Source organism: Phyllostomus discolor, chromosome 11, assembly GCF_004126475.2.
Source record: "Phyllostomus discolor isolate MPI-MPIP mPhyDis1 chromosome 11, mPhyDis1.pri.v3, whole genome shotgun sequence".
NCBI lineage: Eukaryota > Metazoa > Chordata > Mammalia > Chiroptera > Phyllostomidae > Phyllostomus > Phyllostomus discolor.
In genome coordinates, this window is record NC_040913.2 from 20,448,132 (window position 1) to 20,466,241 (window position 18,110).

An 18,110-nucleotide genomic window follows, 5' to 3' on the forward strand; every position below is an offset into this window, starting at 1 on the left:
GTCCCTGTTTTCATGACTTCAAATATTTCTTGCCAATCCCTTCTAGCCTGCAAAGTTTCTTTTAAGAAATCAGCTGACAGTATTATGGGAACTCCCCTGTAGGTAACTAACTTCTTTTCTTTCGTTGTTTTTAAAATCCTGTCTTTATCTTTAACCTTTGGCATTTTCATTATGATGTGTCTTGGAGTGGGCCTCCTTGCATCCATCTTGTTTGGGACTGTCAGTGCTTCTTGGACTTAATCTATTTCCTTCCCAAAGTAGGGAAGCTTTCTTTCATTATTTTTTCAAATAAATTTCCAATTTCTTGCTCTTTGTTTTCCCCTTCTGGCTCCCCTATAATGTGGATATTGGACCTCTTGAATTAGTTGCAGGGGCTGCTTATACTATCCTTCTATTTTTGGATTCTTTTTTTTTTTTTCTTGTTCTGATTGGTTGTTTATTGTTTCCTTATATTTCAAATCATTGATTTGATTCTCGGCTTTATCCACCCTATGGTTGTTTCTCTGTAAATTGTTCTTTATCTCAGTTAGCATATCCTTCATTTCTGACTGGATCTTTTTTATGCTGTTAAGGTCCTCACTAACTTCCTCGAACATCCTTATAACCAGTATTTTGAACTCTGCATCTGTTAGATTCCTCATCTCCATTCTGTTCAGCTCTTTTTCTGTAGTTTTGCTGTGTTCTTTCATTTGGGCCATGTTTCTTTGTCTCCTCATTTTGGCAGTCGCCCCGTGTTTGTTTCTGTGTAATAGGTAGAACAGCTTTGACTTCATGTCTTGTAGTGTGGCCTGATGTAGTAGCTTTCTGTAGGGACCAGTGGCACAGCCTCCCCTGTCACCCAAGCCGGGAACTTGAGGTATACCTGTAATGTGGACTGAGTACACCCTCCTTCCCTCCTTGTGTAGTTGAGCCTTGGTTACCATTGGCAGATAAATGGGAGGAATTTACCCAGCCCAGTCAGCTGCAAGGACTGGCTGTGACCACTGACCACCAACCTCCGCTCTCTGTGGGGGATCAGCTTTGTAGGAGCAGGGTGTTGGTGCTCCAACATGGTCTGTAGCTGTCTACTGGGTGTGTTGGCCCTCGGGTTTTCCAGGTGGTGCAGGCTAAGGTCAGCCCCACCTGTGCTTTGCCTGGGCTGTAAGCCAATCTAAGATGGCTGCGACTTGTGCTGGGCTTGGAGATGCCCAGGAAAAGCCAAGCTGTGAATCTAGGGTGCTAGTTTCTGGCCTGGGGCTTGCTGAGGCCAGCTGCTGTTTGTTTGAGAGGATATAGAAAGTTGTGAAGCAGGAGCCAAGACCATTCATATGGAAAAGCAGCTTGGGTAGTCCTGTAAATTGGGTGGGTCAGAGTCTCTGGGGATCTCCAAGTCCAGTCTAACAGTGTTAACCACCTTGCATATGGCACCAGTATGCAGGCTCTGTGGGGGGAGGGTCCAGAAAAGGCACAATGGCCTCTGCTCACCTTGATGCCAGACACCTCAGCCTACCCCTGCACTCTACTTGTGCCCCCCCCCCCCCCCAAGCTGCTACGCGGGTGCTGGAGTTCAGGGGGAGTATGTCTGAGTAGGTGAGTCCATGTGTGGGTTCTTTAAGTGGAACTGCTTGGGGCTGCAGAAGTTTCTTCCACCTACTCAATCCCCGTTTTTCGCAGCCAGAAGTTGTGGGGACTTAACCTTCCTGGCACTGGAATCCTGGGCTGGGGGGCCTAATGTGGGGCTAAGACTCCTGGTTCCTCAGATCTCTGTCCTGAATTTTTATTCACCACATGTGGGTATAGAACCAGCCTGTTCATGTCTTCGCCCCTCCTACTCATTTGTGTGGATGTGGTTTCTTTAATTCCATAGTTGTCAGACTTCCATTCTACTCAATTTCTGACCCTTCTGAATGCTGGTGGTTCTGTATTTTAGTTGTAATTTTGATGTGGTTGTGCGAAGAGGTGAGCCATGTCTGCCGCACCACCATCTTGACCAGAAGTCTCGGTATTGTCACTTCTTAAGCAATAGTTACATTCATGAACTTAGAGTCACTCATCACAGTGTGTGTTTGAATTCCAGTTGTGCTATCTTTTGCTAGCTGCCTAAACTTCAAAACAGAAGTAATATTTACCTTTCTAGACTTTTATGAGTATTTATAGTATTACATATCTATCTAATTTCTGACATGTTATTGTACACTAAATAGTAAATAATGTGTCCTTGTTGCTAAACACAAAAAGGAACCGGTTTGAGTGGGTCATTTATCAAGGAGTATATATAGAGTGTGTCTTACTAAGCCACTTTGGAGATCCAATATTGACCTTTGGTAAATCATCTGCTGCTAGGTGTTTGGGATAGTTTTGAAGCATAGTATCCTAAGCATTGTAAACGTTTAACTGCCTTGGGGGTATGTTTGAGCTTTAAAAGTCATAATGTATATTTCCATTAATGTGAATTGGGTAATTAATTACCTTTGATAAATTTGACAAACTTATTATATACTATTAGTAGTTGAATTCTGCTGATTTGATGGAAACCTTTATTTTTCAAATGTTTTATCTTGTTACATAAATCATTTTATATGGTTTTGACCATATTTTTATTTTATTAAGATTAGGTCTTGAATTTCAAAAAATGTCTTTTGGCCTCTGTTCTAGTGATCATATAATTTTTTCTTAACCTGTAAGTGTAGTGTTAGTAATTAGTTTTTTAAAAAAACATGGTACTGTATTAATGCGATATACCTTACTTAGTCATTGTATAATTTTAAATGATATATAATTAATAGTTTATGATTTTTCTGGGTTTATATTGAGATTCGTTTCTTTTTAAGGTATCAGATTTCAATTGGTTTCATTTTCTTAATAGAAAAAACTCGTAATAAACTTTTTAAATATTTGTGACTTACCTCCTGCTAGTTCAACCATACAACTAAATTTTAAATTATATAGCTTTGTATAAGGGAAATAAGGTAAGATTTTATTGTGGGACATGCACTTGATTAAATTTTTGAACAGATGGTGAACTTGTATGGAAATTTGTAAATAATTAGGTCTTTTTTCTTCCAAGGTATCCTTTGTGTGGCAGATCAATGTCATGGCTTACGTGAACTGGCCCTGAATTACCACTTGTTAAGTGATGAATTGCTGCTTGCTTTATCTTCCGAAAAACATGTTCGATTAGAACATTTGCGCATTGATGTAGTCAGTGAGAATCCTGGACAGACACACTTTCATACTATTCAGAAGAGCAGCTGGGATGCTTTCATCAGACATTCACCCAAAGTGAACTTAGTGATGTATTTTTTTTTATACGAAGAGGAATTTGATCCATTCTTTCGGTATGAAACACCTGCCACTCATCTTTACTTTGGGAGATCAGTAAGCAAAGACGTGCTTGGCCGTGTGGGAATGACATGCCCTAGACTAGTTGAACTAGTAGTGTGTGCTAATGGATTACGGCCTCTTGATGAAGAGTTAATTCGAATTGCAGAGCGTTGCAAAAATTTGTCGGCTATTGGACTAGGAGAATGCGAAGTCTCATGTAGTGCCTTTGTTGAGTTTGTGAAGATGTGTGGCGGCCGCCTGTCTCAGTTATCCATTATGGAAGAAGTATTAATTCCTGATCAGAAGTATAGCTTGGAGCAGATTCATTGGGAGGTGTCCAAGCATCTTGGTAGGGTATGGTTTCCAGACATGATGCCTACCTGGTAAAGACCAAGTGATGTAAGGAATGATGATTAGCACCTTAACTTTAAGCATATTGTATTATAATAAAAATTTATTTCCTATAGTTCTGATGTAATTCTATTTTGTGGCACAGAAGTTTAATATCTGAATTGAGTATATAAGGATTGTTTATTGAAAGACCCATTGACCACTTTTGGTCAGAAAACTTCATCTGTTTCTTTAGCCTAATAGCAGTCAAATTGCAGAAAACTTTTAAAACTGTGGTTCAAATTTGAAAATAATAACCTGTTATAAAGATTAAATATTTCACAGTTCAGAGTAACCGAACCTATATATAATAACCAAGAAGTGAGTACTAATAGGTTTGCCAAAGCACTGTCTATGCATTTTTTAAAAATGTAAACTTGACATTTTAGGGTCTTCAGTTACACATACACCTGTTATAAGGTGTTTAATATAGCTCAGGAAAGTGAGCATTTTGTGAGAAAAATGTAGGATATTTCGTATCTAATGAAAACAAATTAGTTGAATGTTCTCAAATATTACAAAGCTGTTTAAGAGGTATAAACATAATTGGAACAATTAGGAATCTGATATATATCACACAGTGGTTATAGTAGAAGGATAATAAACAGCCAAGATCAAATTAAAAGAAAAACCATAGAAGGGAGACACTGTTTAGCTTTGTATAAACTTTCAGTTTTGCTTTGCAATCTGAACCATAAAAATTCTTTCCTGCAACATGTTACTATGTATGTGTCCCTTGAGGCATTGTGTGTAAAGGAAGGAATGTTTTACCAGTTCTCCTTGGTTTTGTTTATCTCTGTTTAAACTAGCTTTGAAGTATTATACAATAATTGAAATGAAAAGTTTATTCTAAAAGCTAAATTGAAATAAAGATAGGATTTTCAAATATTTAAAAATTATTTCCATGAAAGAATATTGATCTCCAGTAAATTTTAGTGTTGGCTCATTCTTCCATTTTGGAATTATGTAGTTGTGTAAGTAGGTTTTACAAAAATCATTTTTAAAAAAGCACCAGTGTATAGTTCAGCATAAACTGTAAATTTAAAAGAAGATACATTTAAGTTTATAATCATTTTTGAGTAAATAGTGCTCAGTGGACTGGAAAATTTTAATAGAACAGTGTCTACAGTTTTGTGATTGTTAATTTGGTTAAACTGACATTTTATATTATTTAAGTAAGGTATCATTTTTATTACTTTTCATATAAATGAAGGTAATCCATACATTGTAGAGTCTGTAAAAATAAGTTTTGGACTACATTTAGTTTTCTAGATATTATATAAACTTGGATTCTGAGCGCTAGCGCTAGTAGATACTACCCTCCTGAGCCACATCAGGAGTGGCTCACCCACAGTGGAATACATTAATGCTCCCGACTTGGAGAAAGCGTTGCGGTGGTTGTAGAAGTGAATAGTCTTGCAGATCTATCTATTTTTAAAATAGATTACCTTCCTAAGAATAAAGTAAAAGGTGATTTTCTACATAATTTTTGCTTTTTAAAAGTGATGGTATCTGGCCACATATAAATAAGAAAAAAAGATGATGTAGACTTGGAAACTAAAGTTATGATTATACTATTTCCCCCTCTTATCGTAAAGCGTTGATTGTACCAGAACTACCTTTGTTAGTGAATGAAGCTTTTTTTCCCTTGCACAACTTTTGGAAAATGGATATGACGAACATAATCAGTTCTACTAACCAAAGCTTTATTTGGAAATTTACTTTTTGTACAAATGGAATTATATAATGCTTGAAATATTTTAAGTCACTTTATAAGCAAAATGTATAGCACTTGTTTATACTGTAAACTATGTGTTAAATGCTTTTATCAATTTAAGAATAAAGATAGTTACTAATGCTGTTGTATTACAATTTTTAAAAAACTTCCCTAACATGTACTTAATTGATTTTAAAACAAGTTAAACTTAAAAGTTTATGGTTTTAGTTTCAAATCCATATTTGATGGATATAATATTTAACATTAAATTTTTATCGTAGAATGGCTTTTGTGTTAGGCAAATGGAATCTATTCTTGAAGTAAGTTCTGGTGCCTCAAGTGACAGGAAATTAAAAATTGACCATAAAATGTAAATTCTTCAAATTTCATAAAGAAAATGGTTAAATTAAAAGGAAAGAATAGGTTCTTTCTACATTTAGAATAAGAATTTATAAAGTAGGTTAATTAGAAATAGAATTCTTAGGGTCCTTGAACCCAGCTAGCCTGTTCAGAGAGGCCATATAAATCCATACAATCCGAGAATAGTTTTTATTTGCACTGTTGTAATTATTTTCACCACCTGTCTTAGTAGTTTCCATAAAATAACTTCAACACCTCAGTAATCTGGGCCGTTTTAACATTATTATCAGGAAAAGATCAGGCATGACTGAAGATTAAATCAATGTACTGCATTCAAACAATTTTTGTCATTATAGAAAAGTTGAGAATGAAAGGGAGGGGTTGACAGGAAGAAGGAAGCTGCAAGGAATCTCCCCCCACACGTAGCTGGGAACGGTCTGCATGGAGTCCAACCCCAGGCTACCAGTGGGGCTTTTCTTGTTTAAGATGAATGAATTCATTGTGTTCTTTATAAAATCATGTTTACATTTATTGTGGTAAACTTTATAAGGTTCTTTCCACCGTATTACAAGTATAACATCACTCAATATTCAGAACTCCTACCCATAAAGAAACCAATACGGGAAAATGTCCTGCTTTCTACAGCCCTAGGATAGCATCCATCATTTGTAGACAAATCTTTAGGTTTCAAAATTTCTTTGATTTAGAAAAATTGGTCATTGTACTACTTATCTTCTATAAAAATGTCCAGACGCTATTGTAATAGAGTTTTAAAAATTGAAAAGGCCTACTGAAAGACTAAGGGTTAAGGCAGGGGTCACGAACCAAGGACAAGCAAGCCTCTGGGATCTGGAAAAGGCAAGGGGTTAGGAATTCTGTCCTAGTGCATTCTGAAGGAATGAAGCCTTCCAGTGAAAGGTCATTTTATTTTATTTTCCAATTACAGTTGACATTCAGTATTATTTTATGTTAGTCTCAGGTGTACAGCATGATTAGAAAATTATGTAATTGAAGTGATTCCCTGATACTTCTACTACCCCACCTGGCACCATACATAGTTATGGTAATATTGACTATATTCCTTATGCTATACTTGACATCCATGTGACTACCAGTTTGTACCTGTTGATCCCTTCACCTTTTTCACCCAGCTCCCCAGCTCCCCTCCCATCTGGCAGTTTGATCTTTGTGTCTGTGAGTCTGTTTTTGTTTTATTCATTTTTTTGTTCTTTAGATTCCACGTATAAGTGAAATCATAGGGTGTCTTTCTCTGACTTACTTCACTTAGCATAATACCTTTTAGGTCTATCAATATAACAGATGTTAAGATTTCGTGTTTTTTTTATGGCCGGGTCATATTCCATTGTATTATATATGTACCACCACTTTTTATCTACTTGTCCCTTGATGGACACTTAAGTTTGCTTGCATAGCTGGCCTATTGTAAATAATGCTGCAGTGACCATAGGGGTGCAAGTATCCTTTCAATTTAGTGTTTTAGAATTCAGATATATACTCAGACATGGAATAATTTTTTGAGGAACCTCAACACTTTTCCATAGTGGCTGTACCAGCTTGCAGTCTCTGTGGAGCTGGTTTTAATGTTACCAAGCAGCCATAAAAGTTTCACCTGTTTGTTGGCACCTAACTTTCCTTTGAAAAAGGACACAAAACTTTTTTCCTCAAAGTTCATTACAAGCTTATCTTTAGAATAATCAGTCCCATAAGAAGATACATAATAAATATCCTCTCATTTTAAATAGGGGAGAGAAAAGGTAGTAAGTTTGAGCAGAAAGGTACTTGGACAATAAGGGGTAAATACGAGGATGGTGCTGGAAACAAACTTTGGCCAACCATTTGTCTTTGGCTGTGAAAAGGGAAAAATGGTGTAGTTTTGGAGCATTGCTCTTTGTATAACGTGCATACAATTTCTTTTAAAAAACGAAGTCATCATCTTAAAGGAACTTAAGTCCCAAAGAATTCATGAAGCACCACTAAAGCAGATTATAGAACTGGATGAAACTTCCTAATTTTTATTTTTTCTGATTTCTAAGAGCCAATTTTGATTTAAGGTTCCAAGTACCTAAAGTTTAATAGTTATTTTTACCTTTTGACTATACTCCTGCACCTACAAAAATGTATTTGATGCCACTTTGTGGGTATACATTATCTAACGCCGAGCCAGAATTAATGAGAGAGGATATATTTATTGTGTAAAGCCCTTATATAATTCAAACTTCAACAAAATGGATTCTCTGAGAAGTAGAGGAAATTTTGTTAATTTACAACTTAACCGAAAACTGGCAATCACATTTAAGTTATACAGCAACTCAAAGGCCCACAAAGTTAAATTAGCAAATTCCTGCCTGGCTATGTTTTGGCTTCCCAGCTCCCATTTTGAAAACATTCTTGAAATCATTTCTGTTCCAAAGCCCCTTTTCAACTTGTAAGTTCAGCTCACAGGTTTAGTAAATTCTTAAGAAGTACTTACATGAACGCGATGCTCTCTATGCTATAGTCACCCCAGTCTGTTACCCTCACAGAATTCCATTTATTAATATTCTTAGGAACAATGAAAAATCTTGAATTTTTTCTTACATAACTTAGAATCTTCCTTTAAAACTTGAGTTTCATGTACAGATGTCCTCATTTGTCTTTGCTATGGAACCAAGTTCTGTGGTTCACAGTGAACACAAACAGCACGGGAATTTGTGCTCCTTACCCCAGTACAGTTCTGGAAATCCAAAATAGTGTTTTCAGGGAGCACCTAGCCTAAGAATCCGGGGAAGGTTGGCATTGCCCAACTTCAGCCACTAGATGGAGATAGTGCAAAGATACAAGTTCTCAGTACTTGACTAAGCCTTTAGCAGGCCCAAAAGTGCAGCTTCTAAAGCCATCTATACTAAAGGGTTGGGTTTTTATTTTCAGACTGCTGTATGGTGCCTACAGTTTTGAAAAACAATAAAAGTAAGTTCTTGGAAAAATGAAGTAAATGACATAAAATACAAGCCCAATTTTTTAAATTAGAGTCAACAGAAACAAAATTACTCCAAGTTGCTTTAAAAGTCTAAATGCTTCATACCCTACAAACCAGTAGTAATTAATGTCTGGTATTAGTAACCTATGATGCAGGCACTGATCTGAGAACCACACTAATGCTGAAAGTCTTAATGCTTGATAGTGCATCCCGTTTAGGCAGTAGAACCAGGTTCAAAACGTGGCTCTATTTACCACTCACTGGGTAGCTATTGAAAGTCACTTAAACTCCAAGCCCTAATTTACTCTTTTGGATCAGGTAAATAATATTCCATGCTTAGGCTTTTCATGAGAATTCAATGGTCAAGTCAGGAGGCACTCAAATCTTAGTACAGCCTGAATAATATAATTGGTACATCAAATACTAAACACAGGTTTTTTATTCTTATCTCTGCTTTATCATCTTACTGGTGTTTTTTCTGTGAATAGAGACAATGTGTTCAGTTGCTCTTCCAACACTCAAAGGACCCTGTAACCTTGTTTGATAGCCCTGATTGGAAGCACAGCTACTTGGAGATCCCTGAAAAAGAGCGGTCCTCTCGGAAGCTTACCCTCTTCCTCTGAGCTAGCGGCTTTAGTGGGCAGAGGGAGGGCTACAAGGACGTGTCCGCAGTCAGCTACTCCCATGCCCCACGTTCGAACTGCAGAAACACTATGCTACCAGCTCAAAGCCTAGGCAATTATTACAAAACCCAGGAGAGGCCAGACCATAAACTTCATTAGGCAAGATCAAGGATGGTAGTTCATTCTTTGATTATAATAGTATAGCTACCATTTAGTGACCTTGTTATGCCAATCATACATGGCCTCAATGTTTACAACGATCCTGACAGATGAACCATTTTAGAGATGATGAAACTAAGGTTCAAAGATGTTAAGATTCCTAAATCACACAATGCTGGTTACTGGCCGGTTCTAAAATGCTAGTCAAACACTTGTGCACTTTTTCACTGTATTTACTACATCTGGAACTGTTACTGGTGGAAGTGGGGTTCTTGAGGCATCACAAGGAAAAGAATTTCCTGAGACTTGGATGGGAAGATGGGGCTCCACACTGAACTTTATTGATGTAAAATTAAGGGGGTTCTGACTTCCCAATGTCCCATCTCCATCCATCTCACCAAGGAAAAAGTCCAATCTTGTCTTCAGCAGGGCCGGGCTGAAGGCCACTGCTCAGAGTTCCCGCTCCATGTTCAAGTCCAGTGCAGTCCCACATCTGGCTGGCTCCGCAGGGGTTTCCAGCTGCAGTCCGTTGCTGTGTGGAGGTATTCAGGCTCCCTCCTGGAGCCTGCGTGAGGAGTCTCGGCGGACATGGGCCATGTGGCTGCTAAGATCACATGGCCAGGGAGAGAGAATGCATGAGTGCATGGGGGAGAGCAGGTCCCCAGCCACAGAGAGAGCAAGTTCTTTGTTCCCCTGGGGTAATAACCAGGAGCTTGGCTTTGTGACAGACCAGGTGGTTGCTCAAAATGACCAATCTGCTTCCCAAGTTTTCATGCACTTTGGATGGGTGCACACCCCCTAGTTAGACTGACAGGCCTCTATGGTCCAAAACCTCCCCTGTGCCCCCAACAATTAGGTACCAGATTGAGGGAAGGGAGGAGTGTTAATCTTGTGGAAGCAATGCTATGACCCCTTGGGGTGTGAAGCTGTAGCTTCCTGGTGAAGCAAATAGGCCTAAGCTCTCCATTATATTAAGCTCAATATCTAGTTCCCTTTGCTTCCCTTTCCTATTAATTAGTTAAATACTGATGGTCAGAGAACTACAGCCACTGTAGCTATGGTGTCCAAATTAATCTTTAAGCTTAAGTAAAAGGAACAAAATCAAACTAATAAAGCAGTTCCAAAAGTTGCAAGAGCTGTAAAGGCAATGTAGACTACCAAAAAGTACGTAAATGAAAAAGCGTAACTATCATACCAGAAGAAAAGTAGCTCCTACCATGAAAATGTCACTGAGGACAGTTTTAAAATCTTGGTACACCATATTCAGATTTTAAAATGTTGGATCTAAAGAGCCTATATAGCTGATACAAACTTTAATTCTCCATATCAATAAAGGGTTGGAGACTGAAGTTAAGGTCATGTACTATATTCACTCTGGCCAACACTATCGAGTTTCAGCTTCTTTCCAAAAAAACTCCTGAGGTATTATTATGCAGCACTTCTGTCCTGTGCATGTTACCTTCCTGCCCCAAGGAAGAAAGACCTAGAAAAATACACAAATGTAAAAACACTCCATGAAAAACTGATATGCTGGTGGTACGATGGAAAAAAGCATGAGAATAAAGGTCTTATAAACCAGAGATTGTTCTGTTTCTATTAGGTAGAGGGATTTCTTCATATGTTATTTTAATAAAAGGAAATTTCATAGGTAAAAACCAATATTCAAAATTATAAAACAAATAGAATTGTCTGTGTATAATTACTGCATCAAAAATTTTCAAGAGACTCGACAGAAATTCTTTAGTTGACAAATGTGGTTTGAAGGGGTAATAAAATCTTTTTATGTCTAAAGCAAGAGTCTTATTTCCTGTTGGCCCAAAAATAGATGTTTCATTTCCCAAATAAGTAGGTTCTCCACTGTAAAGAAATATTCTTGTGTAGTTGGTTTCTATCTTCTTGAAGTCTGCTCCAAGTTCGGCCAGCTTCTTATATGTCCTTAACACAAATTTGGAACAATCGTAGGATTCGAACCATGTCTCCGCCCCCTTTTCTGGGCTGGCTTGGATGGTCCACGTCTCATAATAAATTCCTGTTTCATTGTCCTCTTTTACCCACTTTGCCATTTTGTTAAATGTGTTTCCTAGTGAAAAAAAATCATTTATGTGAATATCAAAGCTAGTCATGTTAGTTTTAAGTAGCATATTCTGACCAGATTAAGGCCATGAATATACATAAATAAACAACATTTTTGAATCCAAACCTGCATCTCATGAAAGAAATCCAAGCTCAGCCAATTTTATTCCATGTTCAAGGGACAAAGTATTTCTGAATTGTACACATTAGATATAATAGGTATATAAAGAGAAGTCATATATACTAATTCTATAATCATTGAAGCTACAGCCAAAAGCAAAATTATACCCATGTCAAAACTGTCTTTCTCTACCCTACCTAACAAATCTTGTATTCAGAGGTAAAAGAGAAAAAGAAAGCGAGGAAAAGCTGTGGAAGAGGAAGGAGTGAACGGGCAAAGACAGTACACGAAGAGCCGAGGAGGGCGAGATGCGAGCATTTCTGCCACAAAGCGCGGTGTGCCCGCAGCGTGGCGTGCGCACCCTCCTGAGGGCAGCTACGGAAGGCTGGTCTTCTCTCGTGACAAGAGGAAACACCATACCCCATCCACCTGGAATATTTGGTATTTATTTTTCTCCTTGTACTTGCAGCTGTTGGGGTTCTGCTTACAATCTTTCTACACACCACACAAATTCTTCCAATAAATCCACTAAAACTGGAAATGTTTTTGACCAGGTTCATGGACTATACGGACTCCTGGGGGGGGCTGATACTCCCTCCTACGACCTTAGACCCGCACACAGGAGACTCTAAATGTTAATTAGACACCGTACTCTGCATGGCTACAGCCTCTCTGGGTGTTTATAATGCCGAACGAGCTTGGCCTCAACACTTCACTTGGTCACTGTGTGTGAATCGTTCTTAAGTTACTCCATCTTGACTCTGTGTAATCAGTACTTCGTGCTATATAAGTAGAATGAATAGAGTGTCTGCCTTTATCAATTTTATAAATTAAAATTTTGGAATAATATAACACATGTTTTCTTAAAACTGGGGATACTGTTCTTAGTGTTCTTCAACTTGGAAAAGCTAGTGCTGTAATTAGGAGATAAGAATGCTTCAAAATACTATTTTGTAACATAAAGAAAGGCCAGTGGATAAGATTAATCACAAAGCAAATGAATAACTTAAAAAGATTTAAGTACTGGCATATTACAAACTATTTTACAGAAAATAGTGATCACTTGTCCACTGACCATACATTTATGTCAGCAGAAAGAATTTCAGATAATGAGGTGGGAGGAAATGAAAAAGGAGAAATATGAACTGGCCTAGAATAAAAGAAAGCATAGCTACTTATTACACAGAGCACAGTTAAAAGAGAAACAGACCTTTACATTATTGGGATGCTCTGGAGCACATCGGTTAGAAAGTACAAAACACCATGGTATTCAGCTGAAAGATTAGAAAACAACATGGTGTATACTTCACAGATGCCCAGATTACACTTAAGTCACACCAACGCTATTCCTGGTTCTACGTCAAGCTCTGTGACTTTAAAAAAAAGGTAAGTTGTGATATCTGGCCAAACCTTAATTCCTTCTTTGTACAAAGAAGGGTATCTTATCCTCCCCACTGAACGTACTCCTGGATGTTTTGTACAGAGCCATACAAGCAGAAAGCGTGATAATGTCCTCTTGTCCTGGGGTTCACTGAGTAGCTGTTATCACACACAGTGCTTTTATTATGTTTCCACTTTTGTGGAGAACAATTTCTAATGTAAGCTCTGTAAACAACATGGGCGAGCTCCCTACATCTAAAAGCAGTGGTCGCCTCATGCCCATTCTGCACATGGGCGGTGAGTCAGTGGGAGGAATGTGGCCAAGGTCATAGGGCCAGTTTCTGGGAGAAGTTCTGCTGAATTCCTTTCTTTAACACTAACTAAATGCAACGAATGCAGCAAAATTCCAACTGTTTCATCAACTTTCAAAGACATCTGAAGAACAGAAAATCTCAGAGAGAAAATATTTAAATTGCTCGAGAGGCCTTCAATGCATAAGATCACGTATGTTTTGGGAGGCCATGTAGCGAAGTGGCTGAGAACGTGGTCAGCAGCGCTTGGCTGCCGAGTTTGGAGCCCCCCTTCCTTAGTGGTGGGACTTTGACCTCTTTGTGCCTCAGTTTCTCCATCTGTAAAGAGGGGAAAATAACAGCAACACTCTCCAGGGGCTGCTGTGACACACACAAAGCCCTGGGAACTCTGCGGGGCCCAGAGGAAGGCCGCTGAGTGGCGGCTGTTAGCGTTTCTCAGCATAAAAACATTTTCATGTGTCATCACTAAAAGCCTCTTTTCAGGTGCGGTTAACAGGTCCATTAATCAGTTATTTTTTTCCAGGCATTTTATGTACTTCCCTCTATTATTTAAGAAGTACAATTAAATTGTGTCAAGTGTTTTTTATCATTCCATTCATTTCTACCATGCGAACAGAGGAAATAAGCTACTTGTCACCCTTACAGGTAACGTTTTGTGTGTGTAATAGTTTGGGCCAAAGGTGGTGGGTTCCAGGAGTATGTTTTATAAATTGACCCTATAAAGCAGACCAGCAATTTTCAACCTTTTGCATTTCATGACACATATAAACTAATTACTAAAATTCTCTGGCACACCAAAATGTATAGATTTTGCTGATCTGACAAAAAATAGGTTTAATTTTGATTTATTCACACTGGATGGCTATTGTTGGCTGTTGTCATTTTTTAATTTGAAAATCTAAGAGAAAACAGGTTAGTGCCCTCAACTAAATTCAGGTATTGCGTGTTTTAAAAAATCTTGCGGCACAGCAGCTGAAAATGGCTGAGTACAACATTACTGAAATGCCTCAATGAAAATCCTTTCTGTCATTTAGACACCAATGCAATCAGAAAATACTGCCATGTTTCTCAAACTTACCTGATATGGTTGCTACTTGAACTAACGTCCCATTCTCCTTCCAGTGCATATCATCGATGCCTTCAAAAAAGCAGGCAGCTCCTTGGTTACACCAGAATGGAGCATTCATTTCAGGTCGGAGGTGGGGAAATGTACAATTTCCAAGTTGGAAAAGTTCATACCATTCCATTGTGTAGTTCTTGCCAGTTGAAGTACTTCTGAATCCGATGGCATCGTGCATGATTTTCTGTGTAAAGATCATACAAGTATACAAGTATTTGTGAAGGAACCACTGCGACAGACCACAATGGCAATCCACTGGTGAGCTGTTCCTTCTTCCACGTTGCCATGCTCCTGCCCACTCTGGCTCCTCAGATTCCAGGCCCTCATCCTCTCCCGTTGTCCACTGCAGCTCATCTCAGATGGGAAGGACATAAGCTAAGTGGACCCAGTCCTAACTGCCTTACCGCTTAGCATGACTAAGAAAAGCCTCCACGCCACAGTCTCAGGAAGGGACACTACGTATCTCACGGGGGATGAGAGGCTCAAATGGTGAACTAGCCTCGGAAAAGTGCATTCCTCGGACCTGGGCATGAAGAAGTGTCTCCTGCCTGCTTTGCCCTTCCTCTGGGCCTCCTCCCTTCTTACTTTCCAGGAGCTGGGTATAGGAATTGGGTTTGGATTCAGAATACTGAAAGGGATGAGTACAATTGCATTTGTTGTCGACAGGATCATGAAACCTGATATATTTTTTTCACCACTCATTTTAAATATACTAGGAGGAAAACCAATAAACATGATCTGAAACATTCCTTTAAATCCACTTAATAATGACGTCATTTAATTAAGTAAATTCAGAAAGTGAAGCTGCATCCTTACCAAGTGTCCCAGGAGGTCCCCATATTTAAATTCCCACACTGGGGCTTGTAGCCGAAAGACTTCAATGACATCATCACCCTTCATCACAGGGATGGGTGAACCAGTTGGACAGAAAGTATATTTAGCTTGACAGTAAGGATCTGGTGCCGGACGGAAGGAGAAGCGTCTAATAAAAAGAAACCATCAACTTAGGTTGCTTCTTCTTGCACATTTTAAAACCCAAATTTTTATTTCACATGTCAGTTTTAGGAGGTAACTTCAACAATGCAACAAGAAAAGAAAGCGGCCTGAGGGGGCCATGGCAATGGGACTACAGCTAAATTCATCTCAACACTTACTGGTCCCCTTCCATATAAGACACTGGCAGGGGAAGATGACAGGAAAAGAAGGTATCGATATATATACTAAGAATCCGAGATCCTTAAGGTTCTAGCTGGATCTACTGTTTTATAATCCTAACACATCAACAAAATTGCTATTTTAAGTTAAAATCTTGATGTTAGCCAAAAATAGTTAACAGCCCTCATGAAAGTTTTTAAGATTTAGGTATAGTTACAAGTTCGATAGGTGCTTACCTGGTTTAAACAAATGTATAACTATGTGTGTTTCACCTGCCCACAGCAAAACCTATTTTAGGTCACAGGTAATTGCAAAAGCATAATTTAAGCATGAACTTAATGTCCTTACTCAGTTGAGGGTACTAGATGGCAGCCTGTACTTAATACTTGAAACTTTTAAACAAACGTAGGAAGTCATATTCAATACTCTGCCCTTAAATCAAGTGGTTTTGGATTTACATTTTCCTCCTTCTTTTACTGAATATTTATTTTTATTTCTTAAGAACATTTTATCAACATTTCTCAGAAAACCAGCATCAATCCTAAACCTCTCATTCATGTGTATCAAGCAAAGTGAGAAGTGGTACAAACCACTGAGCAGAATACACTAATATCTGGGTTTGACCACAGTTGGCATTTAGATTTAACCCTCCCAACATACCCAAGGTAAGTGCTACTACTATTCTGTCTGACTCAGGACATGTGGGCACAGAGATACTGAGTAACTCCCCAAGATCTCACAGCTAGTCATGGTGGGGCTTGATTTAATCTGCAGCAGTTGGAATCCGGAACTCAGTCCTCCCAGTCACTATTTTGTTATCCAAAGTAGCTGTGCGTTTTCAAAATTTGCTCGCCTTTCCCATGCCTGATGCCGCCCCCATGTTTTCTTTCTCTCCGTTTAGCCATCCATCCGACAGTATCAGGCCAAGTAAACACTCTTCTAGGTCAAAGTTGGAATCCGCTTCACAGTTTTGCAGTCTCCGCCCTTGACTTCTGACCAGACTTCTGACCAGTGACCCGCCTCCTCACTTAACAGTGGACAAAGTCGATCACCTTCCGGGTTTGCCTGGGACCCAAGGAGCCAGGGATGCCCGGATCCTAGGACTTCTGGAATTTTAGAGCTATATAAAAACGGTAAGTCCCGGCGAACCAAGCTGTAAATTCTGCCAAAAGTTAAGCACTCATGATAACTAATGACGGTGCATGACATCATGAACGCGAAATTCAAAGCCTCCTCATACTATTCAAATAATGTAACAAATCACACGGTAAAACAGCATTACTCCCTTTTTCTTCTGTAATTCAGGTCAGCCCTGAGCCTGTCATTCGTCACTGGCTCAAGTGTCCCTAGGAAGAGTGTCCCCAGGACTACACGCAACAAGCAGGGGCCACTCCGGAGCTGTCAACTTTGTTGCACATGGAGCCGTTGCACACGGAGCGGCACAGGAGCGTGACCGGGACACCTACCCAGAGTGGACACTAGTCCCCCTACCCGCCAAGTGTCCCGGGCCTCGCTGACCCCGGCCATGCGCGCTCCCGCCCCGCCACGCCCCTACGGGCGCACTCACTTGTAGGGTATGGGCCACTGGCGCTGGAAGGGCAGGCCCGCGGCTGCCACCTGCCAGAGCATCGCCAGGGCCCAGAGCCAGGGCGCGCGCCCCCGGGCCATGCCCGCGCCCCGCTGCCCTCCGACCCCGGGGCCGGTGTTCCCCGCCTGCGCCATGCAGCAGCTGCCTGTGCTTCCGGCGCCTGCCGGTTCCGCCGCGGCGGAGGGCCGGCCGGAGGTGAGCATGCGCGGAGCCACGCCCCCGTCCCGCCCGAGCCGCGGAATGCGGCGGGTTGGGCCGAAGGCTGCCGCCCTCTGTCCGGTGCCGGGGTACCGGGAGCCTCAGTGAACCTGGCAGCGGGTCTCTGCAGTCCTGTCCCCTTTCCCACCGCCCGCCCCCCACTCCGGCTCGGTTCCCTGCACGGTGGCGGCTTCCAAACCTCCCACCGGTCAGGCCAGGCGCTTGGTGGGTCCGCCTCCCAGCACGCTGCATCTGGATTTGGAGTCTGTTCTTTCTCTACCTCGTTGTGACTAGTGTTCTGGCCTCACGTCTCAGTTTAAAGATCACCAGGTGTTTGTTTGCTTGTTTGCTTGTTTGTTTGTTGTTTTTCTGACCTCCCTCCAGCAACAACTATGAAAACCCAAACAAACCAGATGAACACACAAGTCCAGCTTTGGGCTCCTCTCTACCACTGGACTCTTACCCTGCCATGCACACGGCCCAGACTAGGTGACAACAAACATTTGAGTGAAGGAGAATCTTTGAGGTGGTGGATACAATGAGGAAGACAATTCTGAGGGACTGACTTGTCTTCACATGACCTGACCAGTGATAAAAATGGCCAACACTAACAGCACGTAGCCCAGGCTACTGCT

At 40.2% G+C, this 18,110-nt stretch overlaps 2 protein-coding genes across 4 annotated transcripts in view; one reads left to right on the forward strand and one right to left on the reverse strand.

The window, feature by feature from the left end:
* Window positions 1-5,552, forward strand: part of FBXL3 (F-box and leucine rich repeat protein 3) — a 22,590-nt gene extending 17,038 nt beyond the window's left edge. For both annotated transcript variants that reach the window (XM_028526391.2, XM_036011269.1), the window contains exon 5: window positions 3,047-5,552. In XM_028526391.2, the coding sequence (XP_028382192.1) occupies window positions 3,047-3,690 (644 nt within the window). In that variant the 3' untranslated portion in view covers window positions 3,691-5,552. The remainder of the gene's footprint in view (window positions 1-3,046) is intronic.
* CLN5 (CLN5 intracellular trafficking protein) overlaps window positions 1-17,477 on the reverse strand; it is a 23,992-nt gene extending 6,515 nt beyond the window's left edge. Inside the window, exons 1-4 of one of the 2 annotated variants that reach the window (XM_028526479.2) lie at window positions 17,257-17,471; window positions 15,351-15,516; window positions 14,493-14,718; window positions 7,299-11,609 (exon numbers count right to left, since the gene is read on the reverse strand). In XM_028526479.2, the coding sequence (XP_028382280.1) occupies window positions 11,098-11,609; window positions 14,493-14,718; window positions 15,351-15,516; window positions 17,257-17,411 (1,059 nt within the window). In that variant the 5' untranslated portion in view covers window positions 17,412-17,471 and the 3' untranslated portion in view covers window positions 7,299-11,097. Of the gene's footprint in view, window positions 1-7,298; window positions 11,610-14,492; window positions 14,719-15,350; window positions 15,517-17,256 lie in introns of those variants that run through there. The other variant, XM_036011270.1, reaches the window with a different exon arrangement.
* Window positions 17,478-18,110: the final 633 nt, after the last annotated feature.